This window comes from Neovison vison, chromosome 2, assembly GCF_020171115.1.
Source record: "Neovison vison isolate M4711 chromosome 2, ASM_NN_V1, whole genome shotgun sequence".
Taxonomy (NCBI): Eukaryota; Metazoa; Chordata; class Mammalia; order Carnivora; family Mustelidae; genus Neogale; species Neogale vison.
Window position 1 is genome coordinate 39,097,905 of NC_058092.1, and position 22,868 is coordinate 39,120,772.

Below are 22,868 nucleotides of genomic sequence, written 5' to 3' on the forward strand. Positions count from 1 at the left end.
AACATCCTGCTTACATCCACATCCATTAGTTCTGTGGTGGAGGTATCACAGTCTCTGAATTTTTCCTCTGTTGTTGGTTCCTTCTCCTAGTCATTCTGGTGAGGGGTGGTTGAGGGACTGTACAGAATTCAAACTATCCAAACTATTTGACAACCCAAGCAAGATGCATCTATTTTATAGGGAACTTATGGTTCTGGCCTCTTGTTCTTTCAGCCTGTCTTCTGAGGCAGGGCCCTGCTGCACTGTTACTCAGGCAACCCTGTTTGGGCAAAGTTGCTCTGCCCCTGTCAGGGGGATAGGTTCACTGAAAAATGGTTTGGGAGATGCTGTTGTTCTCTGGCAGCTTTCCCTGGTTGCTTTCTGCATCACTTCTGAGAGTCAGAGAAGAAGTGACCATATCCAATCCTCTGTCTCTGAACAGGGAGATTATAGACTGTGCTACAGAAAGCCCTCCAAGCCACACTGACTCTGTTTTTGTCTGTGCTGCTAAAAACCACAGTGTTCTGGGTTGTGCACTCCACAGCAGCACTCCCAGCCCTCACTTCAGGACCAGGCATTTCTCTGCCCTTTGTGCTTCTAAAGCCAGCCACCCCTAGTTTGCACGGGTACCTCTATAGCTCCAGGTTTCAGTCTGGGGGGCTGTAGTAAAGTCCTTTCCCTGCTACTACTGGTTTGTGAGTCTGTGCCAAGCCCCCAATATGGGACATTGTGGCACTCTGTGTTATTTCACCTTCCTGGCACCAGTGCTTATGGCACCTCCCTGTCCCTTCTGTTTATCTTCTAATATCTGCCTACAGAATCACATCTCCCCCCCACATACTTTGAAATGAGCCACTGGAGATATTCTGTTGGTATAGGTCCTGATGTTTCTTCTTACATCTCAGGCTGATTTCGTGGGTGTTCAGAGTGGTCTGGTAGATATCTAGCTCAATTCAGAGACCAGTTGAAATAGGGTTCCCTACTCCTCCACCATCTTGGCCCCTCTGAGATAATTATAGATTCTCATGCATTTGCAAAAGTAGTATAGAGAGGTCTTGTGTACCCTTCATCTAGGTTCCCTCAAAGGCTGCATCTTATATAACTATAGTTATGAATACTGAAGAACAATTTCAAAACCAGGAAATTTACACTGGTACATGAGTGCATAGTTATATGCCATTTTATAATATGTAATCACCACCACAATCAAGATACAGAGCTATTTCATCACCATAAAGATCTCTCAGATGCTACCCCTTATGATCACACCCACCCCACTATCCCTTACCACCCTATATTATACATAACTTATCACAGTATATTGGTGTTGAAATTTACCACTTTGAGATAAGAGCAAAAATTCTACCTCCTTTTAAGTCCCTTTGCCTTTCCACATATAATATGATTATGTTAAATATTTCCTCTACATATATTGAAAACTGCATCAATGTTATAATTATTGTTTCAACATCAAGCATAATTTAGAAAATAGAGAAAAATGAGTTTATTGTATTTATCTATATTTTTACTTTTTATGTTTTTTTTTTTCTTTCTGACATTCCAAGAGACATTCTTTTATCATTTCTTTTCTCTTTTAAGAACTTCCTTTTCCCATTCTTTTAGGGTAGGTCTTAAAATACTCTTTTCTTTTGGTGAAACTTTTCCTTCACCAAAATGTCTTGATTTCTTGAAGGATATTTTTGCTGGATATCGGGTTCTGAGTTTACAGTTCTTTTGTTTCAGTATTGAAGGACATTGTGTCACTTTCCTTTGTCCTCTATAGTTTCTGATGTGAAATCTGTTGTGTTCAACTTTATTTTCCAATATAGATAATGTGTTATTTTCTCTTGCTGCTTTTAAGATTCTTTCTTTCCTTAGTTTGGTTATGATGTTTCATGGCCTAGATTTCCCTCACTTTTATTCCCATTTGGGGTTCACACATTCTCTTGAATCTGTAGGTTTATGTCTTTTGTCAAATTTGAGATTTCGGCCATTTCAAATTTTTCACCTCTCCTTCTGGAATTCTAGTGACATGAATGTTAGATTTTTGGTCCTGCAGGTCCCTGAGGTTCTCTTCATTTTTTAAGTCTATTTATTAACCCATTGTTTAGATCTAGTTCTCCTATCGTTCTAGCCTCAGGTTCATTTATTCTTTGCTCTACTCCCTGTACTCTGCTAATAATCCCATCTTCAAGTGGCTGATAAAATTTCAGATTCCTCATGTGGTCTGACATCGTGGAGAAGAGGCAAGGATTCATTACTGACTAGCAGGAATGAAATTCCCAGTTCCCTACTTTTCTGACCCCACCTGGTGGAGGGTTGGAACAAAGATGGACATCTAGGTTCCCCACTTCTCCTTTGTTGGGGAGGGTGGATGTGGGCAATTTTTACCCTGGTGTTTGGCTAGAGTGGGCAATTACTATCTCAAAATTTTCTGTCTTACTGGGCTGAATTCCCTCTCCTCTTTTTTGGTCTTTAGTTTGCAAGAAGACTTTTTGGAGGACTTGTTTTTGTCTATGCATATTGGCATTTCTAGGTTTCTGGCTCCTCAAGTAACCATTCTAGCACATATGAAGCAAAAATGAAATGCAGGGAACTCACCACAATATCAGTTTGTGAGGTTCTGAGAAACTTAGCCAGTCTTCCCCCTTCTCTCTACTTTCGGTCTTCTTCTGTTTGTTCCAAAAGTAATATATATGGTTTTTAGCCGTACTTAGTGGGAGAAATAGGGAAGAGTGCATCTACTCCATCCTTTCTCAGAATATCTGTAATATTTTACCTTTTCTTTTTTTTCCAATTTATTTATTTTCAGAAAAACAGTATTCGTTATTTTTTCTTATCTTTTCTTTTTAATGCCATTATATTTATTTTTGGAGACTCAGTTTTAAGACTATACTAATGCCAATATTCTTAAGACACAAGCTCAAATGAGAACAACAACAAAACAATAGACAACAACAAAAGGATCATCTTACAGCTCTTAAATAGTTTTTTTTTCAATGACAATTCTTAATGCTGTCCAGATTGCAGTAAAACTGATAAAGAGACAGACCAAGGGTAGCATTTTAAACTGGTGCAACATATTTCGAAAGCATGCATAGCAGAAGCTTATAGTCATCAATCCTGTTATCTCTCTTTTAGGAACTGATTCTAAAAAATAATTTGAAAAATCTCTCTCTCTCTCTCATCTATCTGTCTATCTAATATTATCTACTATAGAAAAATATATTATATTAAAAAACAATGTTCACCAATGAAGATATGATAGAGTAAATTATGCTATATAAAAGCAGTAAACAATTCTCCAACTATGGTATAATGAACAATATTAAAAACTAGGACAAATTCTTTTGATATCATGAATAGAATATAAAATGGTATATATACATACATATATATGTGTGTGTGTGTGTGTGTGTGTGTGTGTGTGTGTATATGATTCCTACTGTGTGAAAATGTGCTCATGGAAACAAAAAATAAAAAAAAATATGTAAAATTTTAAAAACTGTTAGATTTAGCAATATTTATTGAGTGTGTCCTATATACCAAGCACAGTTTGGGGTGCTAAGGATACACAAATGAATACAAAGATGATGAAAATCCCTATTCCCATGGCTTACTTTCTAATAGATGGAGGGACTGGTAACAAAATAAATAATGCATTATAGTTTGCTAGATGGTAATAAGTGTTATACAGAAGAATAAAGCTGGAAGATTAGGTATATGGGGGGCAAGGGATATAAATTAATTTTAAATGTATGACTTATTTGTGTTTAAATTTGAATCTATTAATTTATAATTTTTTAAACAAAATGTAATTTTTGTTACAATAGGGTACAGCCCCATTATTTCAGAAAATGCATCTTTAATTTCCAAAGTTTAATTTCTCGTTTCACAAGGTCAAGCCTGAAGATTATCATTACATTAAGGATAATATAGAAAAGAGGATATTTGCACATAACTATCACTACCCTTAATTCAAAAGAGTATTTATTATAACTGCCTGTTAATTTGTTGTCTATCCCTTGGACTTGTATCTCTTTCTTGAATTTTCATAGCCAAACTTTTGAAAGAACCATATATATTTATGATCTCCATTTCTTTACACTTTCTTCATCCCCCCAACTCACTCATTATCTCACACAGCTGGCTTGAACTACTGCCATGTCACTAAAATGGCACAAAATAAAGTCTCTAATGACCTCTATATCTCTACAAGCATTGGGCATTTTAAGACTTTAATTATGTTTGACCTTTCAGTAGCAGTTGGCAGTGTTAGTCACTCCCTCTTTTTTAGAAAAAAACCTCTCTTCTTTTTTTTTTCCATTTTTTATATGATTATTTTTTTATTTTATTTTTAGATTTTTTTCCAATTTATTTATTTTCAGAAAAACAGTATTCATTATTTTTTCACCACACCCAGTGCTCCATGCAAGCCGTGCCCTCTATAATACCCACCACCTGGTACCCCAACCTCCCACCCATCCGCCACTTCAAACCCCTCAGATTGTTTTTCAGAGTCCATAGTCTCTCATGGTTCACCTCCCCTTCCAATTTACCCAAAAGCACATACCCTCCCCAATGTCCATAACCCTACCCCCCTTCTTCCAACCCCCCTCCCCCCAGCAACCCACAGTTTGTTTTGTGAGGTTAAGAGTCACTTATGGTTTGTCTCCCTCCCTATCCCATCTTGTTTCATGGATTCTTCTCCTATCCACTTAAGCCCCCATGTTGCATCACCACTTCCTCATATCAGGGAGATCATATGATAGTTGTCTTTCTCCGCTTGACTTATTTCGCTAAGCATGATATGCTCTAGTTCCATCCACCTTGTCGCAAATGGCAAGATTTCATTTTTTGATGCCTGCATAGTATTCCATTGTGTATATATACCACCTCTTCTTGATCCATTCATCTGTTGATGGACATCTAGGTTCTTTCCATAGTTTGGCTATTGTGGACGTTGCTGCTATAAACATTCGGGTGCACATGCCCCTTTGGATCACTACGTTTGTAAATACCCAGTAGTGCAATTGCTGGGTCATAGGGCAGTTCTATTTTCAACATTTTGAGGAACCTCCATGCTGTTTTCCAGAGTGGTTGCACCAGCTTGCATTCCCACCAACAGTGTAGGAGGGTTCCCCTATCTCCGCATCCTCGCCAGCATCTGTCATTTCCTGACTTCTTGATTTTAGCCATTCTGACTGGTGTGAGGTGGTATCTCATTGTGGTTTTGATTTGTATTTCCCTGATGCCGAGGGATGTGGAGCACTTTTTCATGTGTCTGTTGGCCATCTGGATGTCTTCTTTGCAGAAATGTCTGTTCATGTCCTCTGCCCATTTCTTGATTGGATTATTTGTTCTTTGGGTGTTGAGTTTGCTAAGTTCTTTGTAGATTTTGGACACTAGTCCTTTATCTGATATGTCGTTTGCAAATATCTTCTCCCATTCTGTCAGTTGTCTTTTGATTTTGTTAACTGTTTCCTTTGCTGTTCAAAAGCTTTTGATCTTGATGAAATCCCAATACTTCATTTTTGCCCTTGCTTCCCTTGCCTTTGGTGATGTTCCTAGAAAGATGTTGCTGCGGCTGAGGTCGAAGAGGTTGCTGCCTGTGTTCTCCTCAAGGATTTTGATGGATTCCTTTCTCACATTGAGGTCCTTCATCCATTTTGAGTATATTTTTGTGTGTGGTATAAGGAAATGGTCCAATTTCATTTTTCTGCATGTGGCTGTCCAATTTACCCAACACCATTTATTGAAGACGCTGTCTTTTTTCCATTGGACATTCTTTCCTGCTTGTCAAAGATTAGTTTACCATAGAGTTGAGGGTCTTTTTCTGGGCTCTCTATTCTGTTCCATTGATTTATGTGTCTGTTTTTGTGCCAGTACCATGCTGTCTTGATGATGTAGCTTTGTAATAGAGCTTGAAGTCCGGAATTGTGATGCCACACCAACTTTGGCTTTCTTTTTCAATATTCCTGTGGCTATTCGAGGTCTTTTCTGGTTCCATATAAATTTTAAAATTATTTGTTCCATTTCTTTGAAAAAGATGGATGGTACTTTGATAGGAATTGCATTAAATGTGTAGATGCTTTAGGTAGCCTAGACATTTTCACAATATTTATTCTTCCAATCCAGGAGCATGAAACACTTTTCCATTTCTTTGTGTCTTCCTCAATTTCTTTCATGAGTACTTTATAGTTTTCTGAGTATAGGTTCTGTGCCTCTTTGGTTAGGTTTATTCCGAGGTATCTTATGGTTTTGGGTGCAATTGTAAATGGGATTGACTTCTTAATTTCTCTTTCTTCTGTCTTATTGTTGGTGTAGAGAAATGCAACTGATTTCTGTGCATTGGTTTTATATCCTGACACTTTACTGAATTCCTGTACAAGTTCTAGCAGTTTTTGAGTGGAGTCTTTTGGGTTTTCCACATATAGTATCATATCATCTGCAAAGAGTGATAGTTTGACTTCTTCTTTGCTGATTTGGATGCCTTTAATTTCCTTTTGTTGTCTGATTGCTGAGGCTAGGACTTCTAGTACTATGTTGAATAGCAGTGGTGATAATGGACATCCCTGCCGTGTTCCTGACCTTAGTGGAAAAGCTTTCAGTTTTTCTCCATTGAGAATGATATTTGCGGTGGGTTTTTCATAGATGGCTTTGATGATATTGAGGTATGTGCCCTCTATCCCTATACTTTGAAGAGTTTTGATCAGGAAGGGATGCTGTACTTTGTCAAATGCTTTTTCAGCATCTATTGAGAGTATCATATGGTTCTTGTTGTTTCTTTTATTGATGTGTTGTATCACATTGACTGATTTGCGGATGTTGAACCAACCTTGCAGCCCTGGGATAAATGCCACTTGGTCGTGGTGAATAATCCTTTTAATGTACTGTTGAATCCTATTGGCTAGTATTTTGGTGAGAATTTTTGCATCTGTGTTCATCAAGGATATTGGTCTATAGCTCTCTTTTTTGATGGGATCCTTGTCTGGTTTTGGGATCAAGGTGATGCTGGCTTCATAAAATGAGTTTGGAAGTTTTCCTTCCAAGATGGAGGAGAAGTAGCAGGCTGAGACTACTTCAGCTAGCAGGAGATCAGCTAGAGAGTTTATCTAAAGATTGCAAACACCTGCAAATCCATCGGTTGATCAAAGAGAAGAACAGCAATTCTAGAAACAGAAAAACAACCACTTTCTGAAAGGTAGAAGTGGCGGAGAAGTGAATCCAAAGCGACGGGAAGATAGACCCTGGGGGGAGGGGCCGGCTTCAGGCATGCGGCAGAGCAACGGAGCACAAAATCAGGACTTTTAAAAGTCTGTTCAGCTGAGGGACATCGCTCCAGAGGCTAAACCGGGGCGAAGCCCACGTGGGTCAGCGTGGCCTCAGGTCTCGCAGGGTCACAGAAGGATCGGGGGTGTCTGAGTGTTGCAGAGCTTGCGGATATTGGAACAGGAAATCCGGCTACAGAGACAGAGATGACAGTAAGCTCACAGCTCGGTGTTGCCTTGAACCGCTCGCAGCCTCGGTGAGTTCGGCGCGTGGCCGGAGGTTAGGCAGACAGGAGTTACTAGGAGCTGTTGGCTGAGGGTGCACTGGGGAGCAGGGCCCCGGGCTCTCGGCTCCTCCGGGCTGGAGACCAGGAGGACACCATTTGTATTCGCATCCTCCAAAACTCTACGGAAAGCGCTCAGGGAACAAAAGCTCCTGAAAGCAAAGCCCAGCGGATCACTCATCCAGGCCCCTGGTAGGGCGGTGCAATTCCACGTGGGGCAAAGACACTTGAGAATCACTACAACAGGCCCCTCCCCCAGAAGATCAACAAGAAATCCAGGCAAGACCAAGTTCACCTACCAAGGAGTGCAGTTTCAATACCAAGGAGAGCAGCAGAATTCCAGAGGAGGAGAAAACAAACCACGGAACTCATGGCTTTCTCCCTGTGATTTTTTTTAGTCTTGCAGTTAATTTAATTTTTTTCTTTTTCATTTTTTTCTCATCTTCTGCTAAAAATTTTTTTAACTTTTACCCTTTTCTTTTTTAAAGTTTTTAACTAGTTTATCTAATATCTCTCTATATATATTTCTTTTTTATACCTTTCTTTATTCGTTTTCTTTTTTTAAAATTCTTTTTTTTCTTTCTTTATTTTTGAACCTCTTTTTATCCTCAAATCAGAAGAGATCCCAATATCTTCAATCTTTTTTTTAATTCTTTTTTTAATTCTTGATTGAATTTAAAAATTCAATCTCTTTTTTTAATTCTTTTTTTTTCTTTTCTTTCTTTCTTTCTTTCTTCTTGAACGTCTTTTTATCCCCAAATCAGAAGAGATCCCAATCAGAAGAGATTGGGAGATCCCAATCAGAGGAGATCCCTTGCCCAATCGTGAGGGGGGAGAAATCCCCCAAATCGTGAGGGGATTTCTACCCCCTCACGATTTGGGATCTCTTCTGATTTGGTTAAAGCATATTTTCCTGGGATTGTTGCCACCCTTTTAGTATTTTACTTGCTCCTTCATATACTCTTAGCTGGACAAAATGACAAGGCAGAAAAATTCACCACAAAAAAAAAGAACAAGAGGCAGTACCGAAGGCTAGGGACCTAATCAATACAGACATTGGTAATATGTCAGATCTAGAGTTCAGAATGACAATTCTCAAGGTTCTAGCCAGGCTTGAAAAAGGCATGGAAGATATTAGAGAAACGCTCTCCAGAGATATAAAAGCCCTTTCTGGAGAAATAAAAGAACTAAAATCTAACCAAGTTGAAATCAACAAAGCTATTAATGAGGTTCAATCAAAAATGGAGGCTCTCACTGCTAGGATAAATGAGGCAGAAGAAAGAATTAGTGATATAGAAGACCAAATGACAGAGAATAAAGAAGCTGAGCAAAAGAGGGACAAAAAGCTACTGGACCACGAGGGGAGAATTTGAGAGATAAGTGACACCATAAGATGAAACAACATTAGAATAATTGGGATTCCAGAAGAAGAAGAAAGAGAGAGGGGAGCAGAAGGTACACTGGAGAGAATTATTGGGGAGAATTTCCCCAATATGGCAAAGGGAACGAGCATCAAAATTCAGGAGGTTCAGAGAACGCCCCTCAAAATCAATAAGAATAGGCCCACAGCCCGTCACCTAATAATGAAATTTACAAGTCTTAGTGACAAAGAGAAAATCCTGAAAGCAGCCCAGGAAAAGAAGTCTGTAACATACAATGGTAAAAATATTAGATTGGCAGCTGACTTATCCACAGAGACCTGGCAGGCCAGAAAGAGCTGGCATGAATATTCAGAGCACTAAATGAGAAAAACATGCAATGAAGAATACTATATCCAGCGAGGCTATCATTGAAAATAGAAGGAGAGATTAAAAGCTTCCAGGACAAACAAAAACTGAAAGAATTTGCAAACACCAAACCAGCTCTACAGGAAATACTGAAAGGGGTCCTCTAAGCAAAGAGAGAGCCTACAAGTGGTAGATCAGAAAGGAACAGAGACAATATACAGTAACAGTCACCTTACAGGCAACACAATGGCACTAAATTCATATATCTCAATAGTTAACCCTGAATGTTAATGGGCTAAATGCCCCAATCAAAAGACACAGGGTATCAGAATGAATAAAAAAACAAAACCCATCTATATGTTGCCTCCAAGAAACTCATTTTAAACCCGAAGACCCCTCCCGATTTAAAGTGAGGGGGTGGAAAAGAATTTACCATGCTAATGGACATCAGAAAAAAGCAGGAGTGGCAATCCTTATATCAGATCAATTAGATTTTAAGCCAAAGACTATAATAAGAGATGAGGAAGGACACTATATCATACTCAAAGGGTCTGTCCAACAAGAATATCTAACAATTTTAAATATCTATGCCCCCAACGTGGGAGCAGCCAACTATATAAACCAATTAATAACAAAATCAAAGAAACACATCAACAATAATACAATAATAGTAGGGGACTTTAACACTCCCCTCACTGAAATGGACAGATCATCCAAGCAAAAGATCAACAGGGAAATAAAGGTCTTAAATGATACACTGGATGAGATGGACATCACAGATATATTCAGAACATTTCATCCCAAAGCAACAGAATACACATTCTTCTCTAGTGCACATGGAACATTCCCCAGAATAGATCACATCCTCGGTCCTAAATCAGGACTCAACCGGTATCAAAAGATTGGGATCATTCTCTGCATATTTTTAGACCACAATGCTCTGAAGCTAGAACTCAACCACAAGAGGAAGTTTGGAAAGAACGCAAATACATGGAGACTAAACAGCATCCTTCTAAAAAATGAATGGGTCAACCGGGAAATTAAAGAAGAATTGAAAAAAATCATGGAAACAAATGATAATGAAAATACAACGGTTCAAAATCTGTGGGACACAACATAGGCAGTCCTGAGAGGAAAATATATAGCAGTACAAGCTTTTCTCAAGAAACAAGAAAGGTCTCAGGTACACAACCTAACCCTACACCTAAAGGAGCTGGAGAAAGAACAAGAAAGAAACCCTAAGCCCAGCAGGAGAAGAGAAATCATAAATATCAGAGCAGAAATCAATGAAATAGAAACCAAAAAACAATAGAACAAATCAATGAAACTAGGATCTGGTTCTTTGAAAGAATTAATAAAATTGATAAACCCCTGGCCAGACTCATCAAAAAGAAAAGAGAAAGGACCCAAAGAAATAAAATCATGAATGAAAGAGGAGAGATCACAACTAACACCAAAGGAATACAAAAATTATAAGAACATACTATGAGCAACTCTACGCCAACATATTTGACAATCTGGAAGAAATGGATGCATTCCTAGAAACATATAAACTACCAAAATTGAACCAGGAAGACATAGAAAGCCTGGCCAGACCCATAACCAGGAAGGAGATTGAAACAGTCATTAAAAATCTCCAAACAAACAAAAGCCCAGGGCCAGATGGCTTCCCGGGGGAATTCTACCAAACATTTAAAGAAGAACTAATTCCTATTCTCCTGAAACTGTTCCAAAAAACCTCTCTTCTTGGTTACATGACACCATACTATTTTAGCTTTTTTCTACCCTTCTGGCCAGTTCCTCCTATCCTCTTTTGTGAGTTTCTCATCCCCTACCAGACTTTTCCACCTAGGAATTTCTCAGAGCCCTGTCCTAATCTTCCCTCTTGAGTCTATACATCTCCCTGAGAGACCATATCTGCCCCCACCATTCTGGTTATCATGTACAGGCTGTTGCCTCTGAGTCTATACCTCCAGATTCCTCTCTTGGGTCTCTTACCAAAACACCCTACAGGCTACTTGACATCTATATTTGTATATCTCTCAGGCTCTTCTAGCTGCATATTTTCAAGGCCAAGATCATACTTTTCCATCCAAATCTGCCAAAACCCTTTCCTCTTATAACCCCCCTTTTTTTCCCAGTAAATGACACCACCAGCTTTTGTGTTGCATATGCCAGAAAACCCAGGAATCATCTAAAACTCGTATCTCTCTTTTATACTCTACATCTATTCAATCAAAAGGTTAAATTGTTTTTCAACATAATCTCTTCCAGTCCCATCCATGTTGCTACAAAAGTTGGGTAATCATCCAATCTGAGGCTTTTGAAGGGGTGGGGGATGGGAGGTTGGGGGAACCAGGTGGTGGGTATTAGAGAGGGCACGGATTGCATGGAGCACTGGGTGTGGTGCAAAAAAAATGAATACTGTTATGCTGAAAAGAAATTAAAAAATTTTAAAAAATAGATACATAAGATAAAAAAGAAAAAAAAAGGTTAAATTGATTCAATCTTCTGTTAACCCTCAAATTCATCCACTTGTTTTCATGACTACTGTTACCAACTTAATCCATCATCAGCTATAGCCTAAGGTATTGCAAAAGACTCCCAAACAACTGCCCTCCTTCTGAAATATTCTCTATTAAGTATTAAGACTGATCTTTCTAAAATGCCATTCTGATCCTGTCCTGCTTAATTTTTTCATTTTCATTACAGTGCCTTCAGAATCAAGTCCAGCTCTTTACCTTGGCTTACAGAGCTCCTCTCAATATCACTGCTACCTATCTCTCTAGTCACCTTCTCTTTAGAATTTCATGTTCCAATCATATTGGCCTTTTCTCATTAAAAATTCAATGTTCTGGGGCACCTGGGTGGCTCAGAGGGTTAAACCTCTGCCTTCAGCTTAGGTCATGATCTCGGGGTCCTTGGATGGAGCCCCATATCGGACTCTCTGCTTGGCAGGAAGCCTGCTCCCCCCCCTTTCTCTGCCTGCCTCTATGCCTACTTGTGATATCATTCTCTCTTTCAAATACATAAATAAAATATTTTAAAAAATGCAATGTTCTGTCTCATCCCTTTGACTTCAAACACATTTTATTACTTCACACATATCCCTGCTTACTATGATCTCACCTATTTATCCTTTAGTTCTCAGCATAAGTAACACACCTAGGGAAGGTCTCCTATCCTTGGGGCAGGTTAAGACTTAAATGCTGAATAGTTGCCACAGCATGCTAAACTCTCCCTGTTGTCATAGTTATCACACTTTTCTATACTTAGATGTTTGATTCCTAGCCCAGTAGACTATGAGCCTTATGAAAACAGTTATCATATCTCTTCCTAATATTTTGTTCTGATACCTTGCATAATTCCTGATCTACTGTAACTACTTGTAAAGATTTATTGACAGGGAGAAGGAGGGAGGAAAGGAGGGAGGAAGAGAAGCCTCACCCAATCAGTCTTGAGTGAGAAAGGGAAAAAGAAAAGAAATGGTCAGGGAAATTAATAAATTCTTAAGTTATTTGAAACTTTTTAAAGTTATCCATTTCACATGTGTTACTAATAAAACTGAAAAAGCTATTTTACATTTTACAGCAAGGAAACTGAGGCATATAAAGGAAATGTCATAGTTCATCATGTTATATATTCCATCTGGAATTCCATTTCCTTAATTTTGTTCATGTCCCATTTCCTTGAGATCTACCTGAAGTACCAAGTGCACCCAAAGGTTCTCCTTTACAATCCACAGTCCTAATCATATAATTTTCTTTTTTTTCTCTAATCCTAAAGCATACTTTATGTAATTCCCTAATGGTTTTTAGCATAATTCAATTTATTTTGTACTTATTTCTGTTTGTGTTTCATTTCAACTTGTTGAAAATAAAATTTTAAAGAAATAATGCAGATCAGATTATTCATATTATCACCCCAAGACCTACCATAAAGTTAGATGCTCAATAAAATTATGTTAAATGGAAGCCACTTTTGAGATTTAGATTAAACTCCTCAATCTACCAAAATTGACAAATCAATCAGAAAACTTATTTCAGATCTACCAAAGGCCAAACACCAGCATGCAACTTCTTGCTTATTTGTGTCTCCTTCTCCCACCTTCCCCACACATAGAACATAGAAAGAAATGTAAACTTGGGAGTTCTGAAGTCTCTGGATGCCACCACTTACTGCTTGTACAAATATCCTAGCCTTAGTTTCTGCTTGAGTAAGAATATAGATTTTGGCTGTCTTGTAATGTCAGTTCCCTGCAGTGCCTATCACAAAGCAACTTCAACCTTGGACAATATTTAAAAAAATACTAAATTGCTGTTGCATATACTTCATCCTTAACAACCAACACTTCTTAAGAAGTCTAATATGGAAATAAAAATAGAGTGAACTAAAATAAGCAGAAAGTTTCTGAATTTTTCAGCTTCTCCATTTTGTTGCTAGATATTCTGACCTTATCTCCTCAAGGCAGAACAATCTTGAGTAGCCATATATTTGCTCAATGGCTTTTTAGCTGCTTCTTTTGTTCATCTGTTTTCTACAACTAGTTGATTGCGTTCAGGCCTTAGTGTAGGTTTGGTAATCTTTTTGACTTTGCTAACCCTAGACTTTGGATGCAAAGCTACTCACATGCCTTCATAGTCCCCCTTTTTAAAAATCAGACTGAGATACTGTTTATTTAGTAGGACTTTATTGGTCATCTTTTACTTGGTCTTTTTTGGCCCATCAGTTATGGGCCCCTATAACAGAGGTGAAGAAGAATGTCTTATTTCACCTTGAAGAGGTGAAAGTGTCTTTCCTAATCTGGTACATATTTCACCCAGGAAATTTAGAATTTTTAGTATTTGTCATGAGGTAAGTTTGTTTCCAAGGCCTGTTCAGAATATTAAAGGAAGTGAAGTCCCTAGATAAGAAAAGTATCAGAAACTTCTATTGTTTGGTTGTCTTGGGTTTGGGGAAAACCAGAACTGGAAAACACTAGAGGAGATATTCTAATACTTCAATCTACAATGTCTTTGTCAGTTTTGACTCAGGCTCTTTTCTAGAATCCTAAATTATGATGAACTCCTCAGGGCCAATAAAAATCTAATAATCTGAGAGCCAAACGGTCATGTACAATTTTTGTGTTGCCCTAAGAACATTTAGAATGACTACTGGAAGACAGGTTCTGGTACAGGTAACTGACACAAGAAAGAGAAGAAAGTCCTAAACAGAAAACATCAAAGGGGCAGAAACAATCCTCAGAACAAACCATCAGCAAACCAGAGTGGAACAATTATGGCATGTATAAATCAGTTAATAAAATTCTTTTTTTAATAAATTTAAAATTTTTTTTTAATTTTTTTTCAGCGTAACAGTATTCATTTTTTTCTTGCACCACACCCAGTGCTCCATGCAATCTATGCCCTCTCCAATACCCACTACCTGGTTTCCCCAATCTCCCACCTCCTGCCCCTTCAAAACCCTCAGATTGTTTTTCAGAGTCCATAGTCTCTCATGGTTCACCTCCCCTTCCAATTTCCCTCAACTTCCTTCTCCTCTCTAACTCCCCTTGTCCTCCATGCTACTTGTTATGCTTCACAAATCAGTGAAACCATATGATAATTGACTCTCTCAGCTTGATTTATTTCACTCAGCATAATCTCTTCCAGTCCCGCCAGTTGATAAAATTCTAAAAAAGAAAGTTCCCTTTGAGGACAGATCTTTTCTGTCATACTATATCCCCAACATCTAGAATAGTCTGTGACACATTAAGATGACCAATAAAGTCCTACTAAGTAAACAGTATCTCAGTCTGGTTTTAAAATGGGGGACTATGAAGGCATGTGAGTAGCTTTGCATCCAATGTCTGGGGTTAGCAAGTCAAAAAGATGCAAGATGAGACATATCAACAACCTGATTTGCTCTGGTACCTTGTACCTTACCAGCCTGATGAACTACAATAAACTGAATTCTTAATACTTAAGTTCTTTTAGACCTTTAGAAAAGCCCCATGACTGGATAATGGCTGTTTCTAAGAGCCTGCCAACACTGGGTAAGAGTACTAACTTCATTCTCAGGTATTATGATATAAATGCAAGGACTCATTAATATTCTAAAATTTTGCCAAGAGCCCCGACAGAAATTTCCCAAAGATAATCTGTAAGAAATAAAACAAAACAAAATGAAATGATTAAAGCTTAAGAATTTTAAAAGCACAATAAAAGAGAAGACTCAAGCATTGAATAGTTGGGGAAAAGGATGGTGATTATTGTTGCTGTGTAAGATTCCAACACAGAGCCTCATAAAAGAAGTACAATGTTATTTCAAGCATTCTCATGATTAGATCAACAGTTATGTCCTTTTGTTGGCAAGGTTTGAAGTACAGATCTACACATATACCTATTAACAGAGATATGTGCTATATTATTATCCACTGGGCTGAGTTCAGAAACTCAAAACAAAGGCCTACCCCTTGTCCAGAACCCATTGTCAAAAGGAGATCCAGGAATAGCAGTATAGTTGACTTGATGCAGCAAAGCAAGAAAACAAAAACAAAAAACCAAGACCAGGAAGATACTTTTATCTTTTAATAAAAAGTTTTCATTATCATCCAATGCCTACACTTTTACAAACCTGAGCTTCTCAGCCCAGCATTTATAGAAAATTGCCAAGTAGCATTTGTAGATAAAAGCACAATTCAATATTTATGGATTGCTAGTTTTCTATAAATATAGACATTTGGAGATGATCTCACTAGGCATTAAAATTTGAACAGGGATCAAAGCTAGAATGATATTAACAATTCCTTGCATTTGTATAGTGTTTTACATAATACTATTAATAATAGATGACATTTATTGAGCACTTAGAAAGTGCCAGGCACTTTACATGTAAATTCTTATAACGAATTCAGTTTAGTTCAACAAGCATTCAATTAATACCTACAGTGTGATAGATTAATAACACTGGTTTCTGTCTTTAAAAACTCTCATTTTGGTGCATTCAATCAATGTTTGTTGAAAGAATAAGTGAATGGATGGATGAAAAATTGATCGGTTTGGATGGTACTGTGGGGTAATAACAATACCACAGGCTCCTCCTCTCAATATCTATGGTGTTGGGAAAACACTTACCATCTCTTAGTCTCCATTTTTTAATCTGTAATATAGGAATATGTAAGATCTCCCTTGCAAAACTGTTGTGATAATAGTGCCAGAAATGTAAAATATATAGAAAGAATAGGATCTCAGTAAGTGAGAGTAGTTATCATTATCATCATCATCATCATCACTACCATAATTAATACTATTTATTTTATTTTTTAAATATTTTTATTTATTTATTTGACAGACAGAGATCACAAGTAGGCAGAGAGGCAGGCAGAGAGAGAGAGAGGAAGGGAAGCAGGCTCCCTGATGAGCAGAGAGCCTGACATGGGGCTCGATCCCAGGACCCTGGGATCATGACCTGAGCCAAAGGCAGAGACTTTAACCCACTGAGCCACCCAGGTGCCCCCATAATTAATACTATTTTAAATAAGCCTATCAAACTCTCCTCACCCTTGCTATAGCAATGAACAAGTATAACTTTAACATCCACAAAGCATGTAACATCTATATAGAAATGCCACAAAAAAAAAAAAAAAACAAGTGAAGCAAGGAAAATCTAAACTCTAGTTCCCATGTTCTATACAATGTTCTATACAACATGTTCTTTGTTATTTTACATAAAATATATTACATAAAAATTTGTTTGTTATTATACAACAAATATATACAATGCTCCACTCAATGTTCTACACAACATCAATGCTCAGGCTAAGAAACAAAAATAAAAACAACATAGAATCAAATTCAGTTATGTTTCCAAAGATACCATGATAAGAGGCCAACAAGAACAGGAAGTTTACCAAATAACAGACTATACCTTCCCTAATAATGGAGTGCTGGTCACTCCATATAAGGAACCATGTTCCTTATTACAGCATTCTCAAAGAGCCCTAGACCTAGAGCCCAAACAATAGCTATCAAGAAACTCAACTTACTCCCCTCAGTGCCAGTGAGGCTAAGCTGAGCCATTCAGCAAATAAACTTTGAGACGTGGATCAAATTCCCAACCAGAAAGAGGCCCCATTCTGATCACTTACCATTTGGGTCTGCTTGTAGATTTCACCATAGGGGCCATCCCATCTCTATATAGACTCTTGGTTTTACTGAAGTTAACAATGTTGAAAATGACTCTCTGAAAAAAAGAGAAAAGTTTATCAGAAGACTATGCTTTGCAAGTTGTCACTTCTTGATAATCAGGAATGGAAATTATAAAGCAAGGTTAGAAGAAGCCATATGAAATAAATGGTGCCTGCAGAATATCAAAGTATTTGTGCCAGCTTAGTATAGTAGTCAGGAGCACAGACCCTAGAACCTACTCTACCACTTTCAAGCCATGTGACCTTGCCAAGCTACTAAACCTTTCTATTTCTCAGTTTCTCCATTTGAAAAATGGGGATAATAAAGTACTTAGGGTACTTAGAATTATTGATGATAATTAAGTAAGGTAATATATGTACAGTGTTTAGAGCCATGCTTTGCACATAGTTAATGTTACATAAATTTTAACTATTATTATTAACTGCTCCCTTTCTCCAGGCTGACCTAAAGTTTATATGGAAATGAGTAATAGTATTACTAGAGTAACAGTGTTGCATTTAAAGTTCAAAAAAGATAACTGAATGCAAAATTGAAATTAAAATGTTCTGTAACTGTTCAGCACCCTTTCACTAGACCTGGAGGATATATGTCCCCTTTTGCACTTCCTTTTGTTATCCTTTGCTGGGGGCCAGGTGTTCTAAGCTCAACCCTAATCTCAGCATCAATTTGTAGGAGCATCTGTTCTTGGATAAGTCCCTTCCCCTCTCCGGGTTTCACCTTTAAAATGGGGGAGTGGAGTGCTCTAGATACTAAAATCTTTCCAGAAGGGTAGTAGAGTTAAAATAAATCAGCCTTAAAGGAAACAAAAGCAAAAATGAACTTTTGGGACTTCATCAAGATCAAAAGCTTCTGCACAGCAAAGGAAACAGTCAATAAAACAAAGAGGCAACTCATAGAATGGGAGAAGATATTTGCAAAAGACAGTACAGACAAAAGGCTGATATCCAGGATCTATAAAGAACTCCTCAAACCCAACACACACAAAACAGATAGTCATGTCAAAAAATGGGCAGAAGACATGAACAGACACTTCTCCAATGCAGACATACAAATGGCTCTCAGACACATGAAAAAATGTTCATCATCACTAGCCATCAGGGAGATTCAAATTAAAACCACATTGAGATACCACTTTACACAAGTTAGCAAGACAGGAAATAATGTGTGTTGGAGAGGATGTGGAGAAAGGGGAACCCTCTTACACTGCTGGTGGGAGTGCAAGTTGGTGCAGCCTCTTTGGAGAACAGTGTGGAGATTCCTTAAGAAATTAAAAATAGAGCTTCTCTATGACCCTGCAATTGGACTATTGGGTATTTACACCCAAAGATACAGATGTAGTGAGAAGAAGGGCCATCTGTACCCCAATGTTCATAGCAGCAATGGCCATGGTCGCCAAACTGTGGAAAGAACCAAGATGCCCTTCAACGGACGAATGGATAAGGAAGATGTGGTCCATATACACTATGGAGTATTATGCATCCATCAGAAAGGATGAATACCAACTTTTGTAGCAACATGGATGGGACTGGAAGAGATTACACTGAGTGAAATCAGTCAAGAAGAGAGAGTCAAGTATCATATGGTTTCACTTACTTCTGGAGCATAACAAATAACATGGAGGACATGGGGAGATGGAGAGGAGAAGGGAGTTGAGGGAAATTAGAGGGGGAGATGAACCATGAGAGACTATGGACTTTGAAAAAAAATCCAAGTGTTTTGAAGGGGTGGGGGGTGGGAGGTTGGAGGAGCCTGGTAGTGGAGGGCACGTATTGTATGGAGCACCGGGTGTGGTTTATAAACAATGAATTCTAGTACACTGAAAGTAATTTAAAAAGTTAAAAAAAGAGAGATCAGCCTTTGTTTTGGTAAATAATTTATTATTACAAGTGGAGAGGAGAGATGGCGAAAGAGAAGAGTATTGTGGATAAAAGATACTCAATGACCATTGAAATTAAGTCCAAAAGAGAGAAGATGAGGACCAGAGCAAGGGCAGGAAGAATAGTCAGAGAAATAGGGAAACTTTCAAAAGGTTACCATAGGCTAGTTTTTCTATCCATAGGTAGTGAAAGAGAAGGAAGCATCAAAATTCACATATTATTGCATTGAAATATTTATTGTGTGATGTATTATATAATATCAAGTGCTAGGAATTTTATACATTTTTATAAATGTTTAAATATTTTTTCTATAACTAAAATTAAGTATTTTCTATAACTGAAATATTAACCTCTCCATTTTACAGATGTGGAAACTGAGCTCAGAGAAGTTAATCAATTTGTCCAAAGTCATGCAATTAATATATGGAGAGTTGACATTTAAATCTAGGGAATAAAAAAGATAAGTAAAATGTCCATGATCTCTACCCTTGAGTTATTCACTAAAGTTCCAAAATTCCATAACTATAACCAAGCCAGATTTGTAAATGTCAAAAATGAATCCAATGGCAATTTTTTAAGCCTTTAAAATTTTGTTTTCTTAAAAGAGAACAAAATTATCTTCTCTGTCTTCATATATGGGACTACCATAGAATGCTTTGTTCTATGAAATTAGCTCTTAGGAATAATGTGTTTTCCTTTCTGCTCAGAGATCCAGCTACCAATCTCCCATCACAGGGCATTTCAGTTGCAGACCTCTCTTCTGTCATTAAATTAAGTCATAAAGAATGCCCAAGACTCTTCAATTATTAATAACCTGAACCTGCCTCTTGTCAGTTCAATTACTTCTCCCAGGGTCTTGACTACTGTCTGACTTAAGAAAATCAATATCAAGGGAACAAATGGCCTTTGAACTTTACAGGGCTAATTTCCCTTTTCTCTTCTGAGATTTTCCAGATGTCATATCCATTTCCAGTGAACCTGGAAGCCATGCTGCACTTTTAGGATCTAGATTAATGCTAAGTATAAGGGAAATCTAATATAGAAATTCTGTTCATCTGTGAAGCTGGAATAAAGAAATGAGAAAGTGAAATATCCATTGATCATCAATATCCTACTATCCTCTGCACAGGAAGATTTCCCAGATCTTTTAAATATGCTATATTATTTAGCTGTTCCATCCATAAACAAAAGTTGTCTATTTTAGCCCAATTTTAGACATGAAGAAATTGAAATAAAGACTCATAAAAACTATACTTTCTCTATGACACTCCATGAAAAAAGAATACCATCTCTTGCCATTCTCCACCCAAACTTTTTTTTTTTTTTTTAATTTTCCAGCCTATTGAGCAAGCCAAATGTGGCTGTGAGAATCAAAGGTATGTGGAAGTAGGCAGTGCAGGAAATGTTGGCTCCCTGTATTTTACACTTAAGTATCTATTATTTACCCCAAATACATCACAAGAAATGGCATCCATAAGGCAATGGTAACAACAGTTATAATAGCTAAAAACTCTTAAGTACTTTTCTATGTACCAAATTCTGAGTTAAGCACTTGTTCACAATATTTCAGTGTTTTGTATATTAGAATCACCTCATAATATATTAGAATCACTTGATAGCTTTTAAAAACTACTGATGTTGGGCCTCAGTTTCAATCATACACTCTGATATCAGATATCATTTATTTTGAGGATAATGAACTTTTTGAGACATAGACTATTTATTATCCTTTATTTATAGATGAGGCAAGTAATATCGAGATTACATTAAGTTAATAAGTAGCAAGATCATGGACATTCTAGACAGATACATCTGGACTGAAACCCAGTTCCCTACTAGTTCTGTGAACTTGGGCAAGATAATTTTTTCTATTGATTATTTATATTTAAAATTGTGATGATAACAGCATTCTAACAAACTTTTAAAAAATCTATGAGGTTAAGTTAATCACCCAGCACATTGTACCTACCTGGTAAGAGGTACTCAATATTTATCAAACATTCCTCCTTATCTTCAATAAAATGGGAAATTTTAGTTTTCCTTCCTTTCTTCCTTTTATTTCTCTTTCTCTCTTCTTCAGATTTAAATTTTTAATCTAGGCTTCTTGTTTTAGCAGTAAGGTTTTCTAGGTCAGAGCTTTGTAAATAGTGACCTGCAGCACACTGATAGGCTGGGGATGGATTCTAGCTCTCAAGCCACCATATGTGAGGTCCAGAGCTCTGTCTATTCTGACCAAGCAGTTCATGGTGCTATGGAGGAGTGCAAACTTCATTCTAGGTGTAAGCCATGGAAGAATCCAGGGTGGCCAGAGGTATAATGACGAGCCTGCACGCTGGCTAGACAGTGGACTTGATTCTCTGGCTTTGCATATATCCAATACTTTTGTCTAATCATGAGTAGGTTTCCCACTTAAGGATATACAAGCTACTCCCAGGGACTATTCTAAATAGGCATGTGCATGATATAAACTAGAGGGTCATAACAATTTTAAAATATTTCATTACCTAAAAACATTTTATTTAAAAGTCTGATTATATGTGAAAATCATTTTATTTTCACATGAAATTTCAACATTGCAATTATGAGTGAAAAGTAAGGGAAAGCTGTTGAATGACTTAAATATTATTTCATACAGTTTAAATATTTGAACAGTTTTAAATATTTTATCACTTTATTGTGTGAACAGTTTCTCATTGATGATGGTGACTATTAAGATTTTGAAGAGGTTGTCACTGAAAAGTCTTGATTAGGAATAGCATGTATCTATTACAGAAATAAAACCTCATATAAAAATGATATGTTCCCAGACACAAACTGGAGTTTCAATTAAAAATGTGAAGATTGATTGATTGATTTTTAACATTTTAGAGAGAAAGGAAAGAGTTTTATTCAAATCTAAGTCATGACAGCTGCCTGGGATAATACACAATCTTCAGAAAGAAAAGAGTGCTCCAGGGAAGGAACATTTGGGGCAGGGTTATATATTTTGTTTTGTTTTACATACAAAATTACACATCATGATGAGAAAGAACATTCCAGAAAGTTAGGCTTTTTCTTATATTTTTATTAATGTACAAGTCAGTATGACGTTACTCTTATGGGAGCCAAAGAAATGCTTTTGCTTTTCTTTCTTTCTTTTTTTCATTTTTATTTCTTTTAAACTTCCCACTTTATTTGCAGTGGTATTTATATTTACTACAGAATTAATAGATACTTTACAGTACTAACAAAATTAATAGATACAGAATAGATAACAGATTTAATTATCATAATTAACAAATAATTAACAGAATTAATAGATACAGAATTAATAGATACTTTTTTAAACTGTTAACTATAGAGACTGAAAAACAAATCTCACCTCCTAGAGCTGACCATTATTAACAGTTTGGTTTCTATCTTTCATATTTCTATGGTGTTTTGTTTTGTTTTGTTTTAATTTTTTATTTTTTATAAACATATATTTTTATCGCAAGGGGTACAGGTCTGTGAATCACCAGGTTTACACACTTCACAACACTCACCAAAGCACATACCCTCC

At 37.1% G+C, this 22,868-nt stretch overlaps 1 protein-coding gene across 3 annotated transcripts in view; it reads right to left on the reverse strand.

Annotated features, from left to right (window-relative positions):
• LOC122899951 (BEN domain-containing protein 5) overlaps positions 1-22,868 on the reverse strand; it is a 1,721,330-nt gene that overhangs the window by 766,475 nt on the left and 931,987 nt on the right. For all 3 annotated transcript variants that reach the window (XM_044238193.1, XM_044238194.1, XM_044238192.1), the window contains exon 4: positions 17,390-17,484. In XM_044238193.1, coding sequence (XP_044094128.1) covers positions 17,390-17,484 — 95 coding nt within the window. The remainder of the gene's footprint in view (positions 1-17,389; positions 17,485-22,868) is intronic.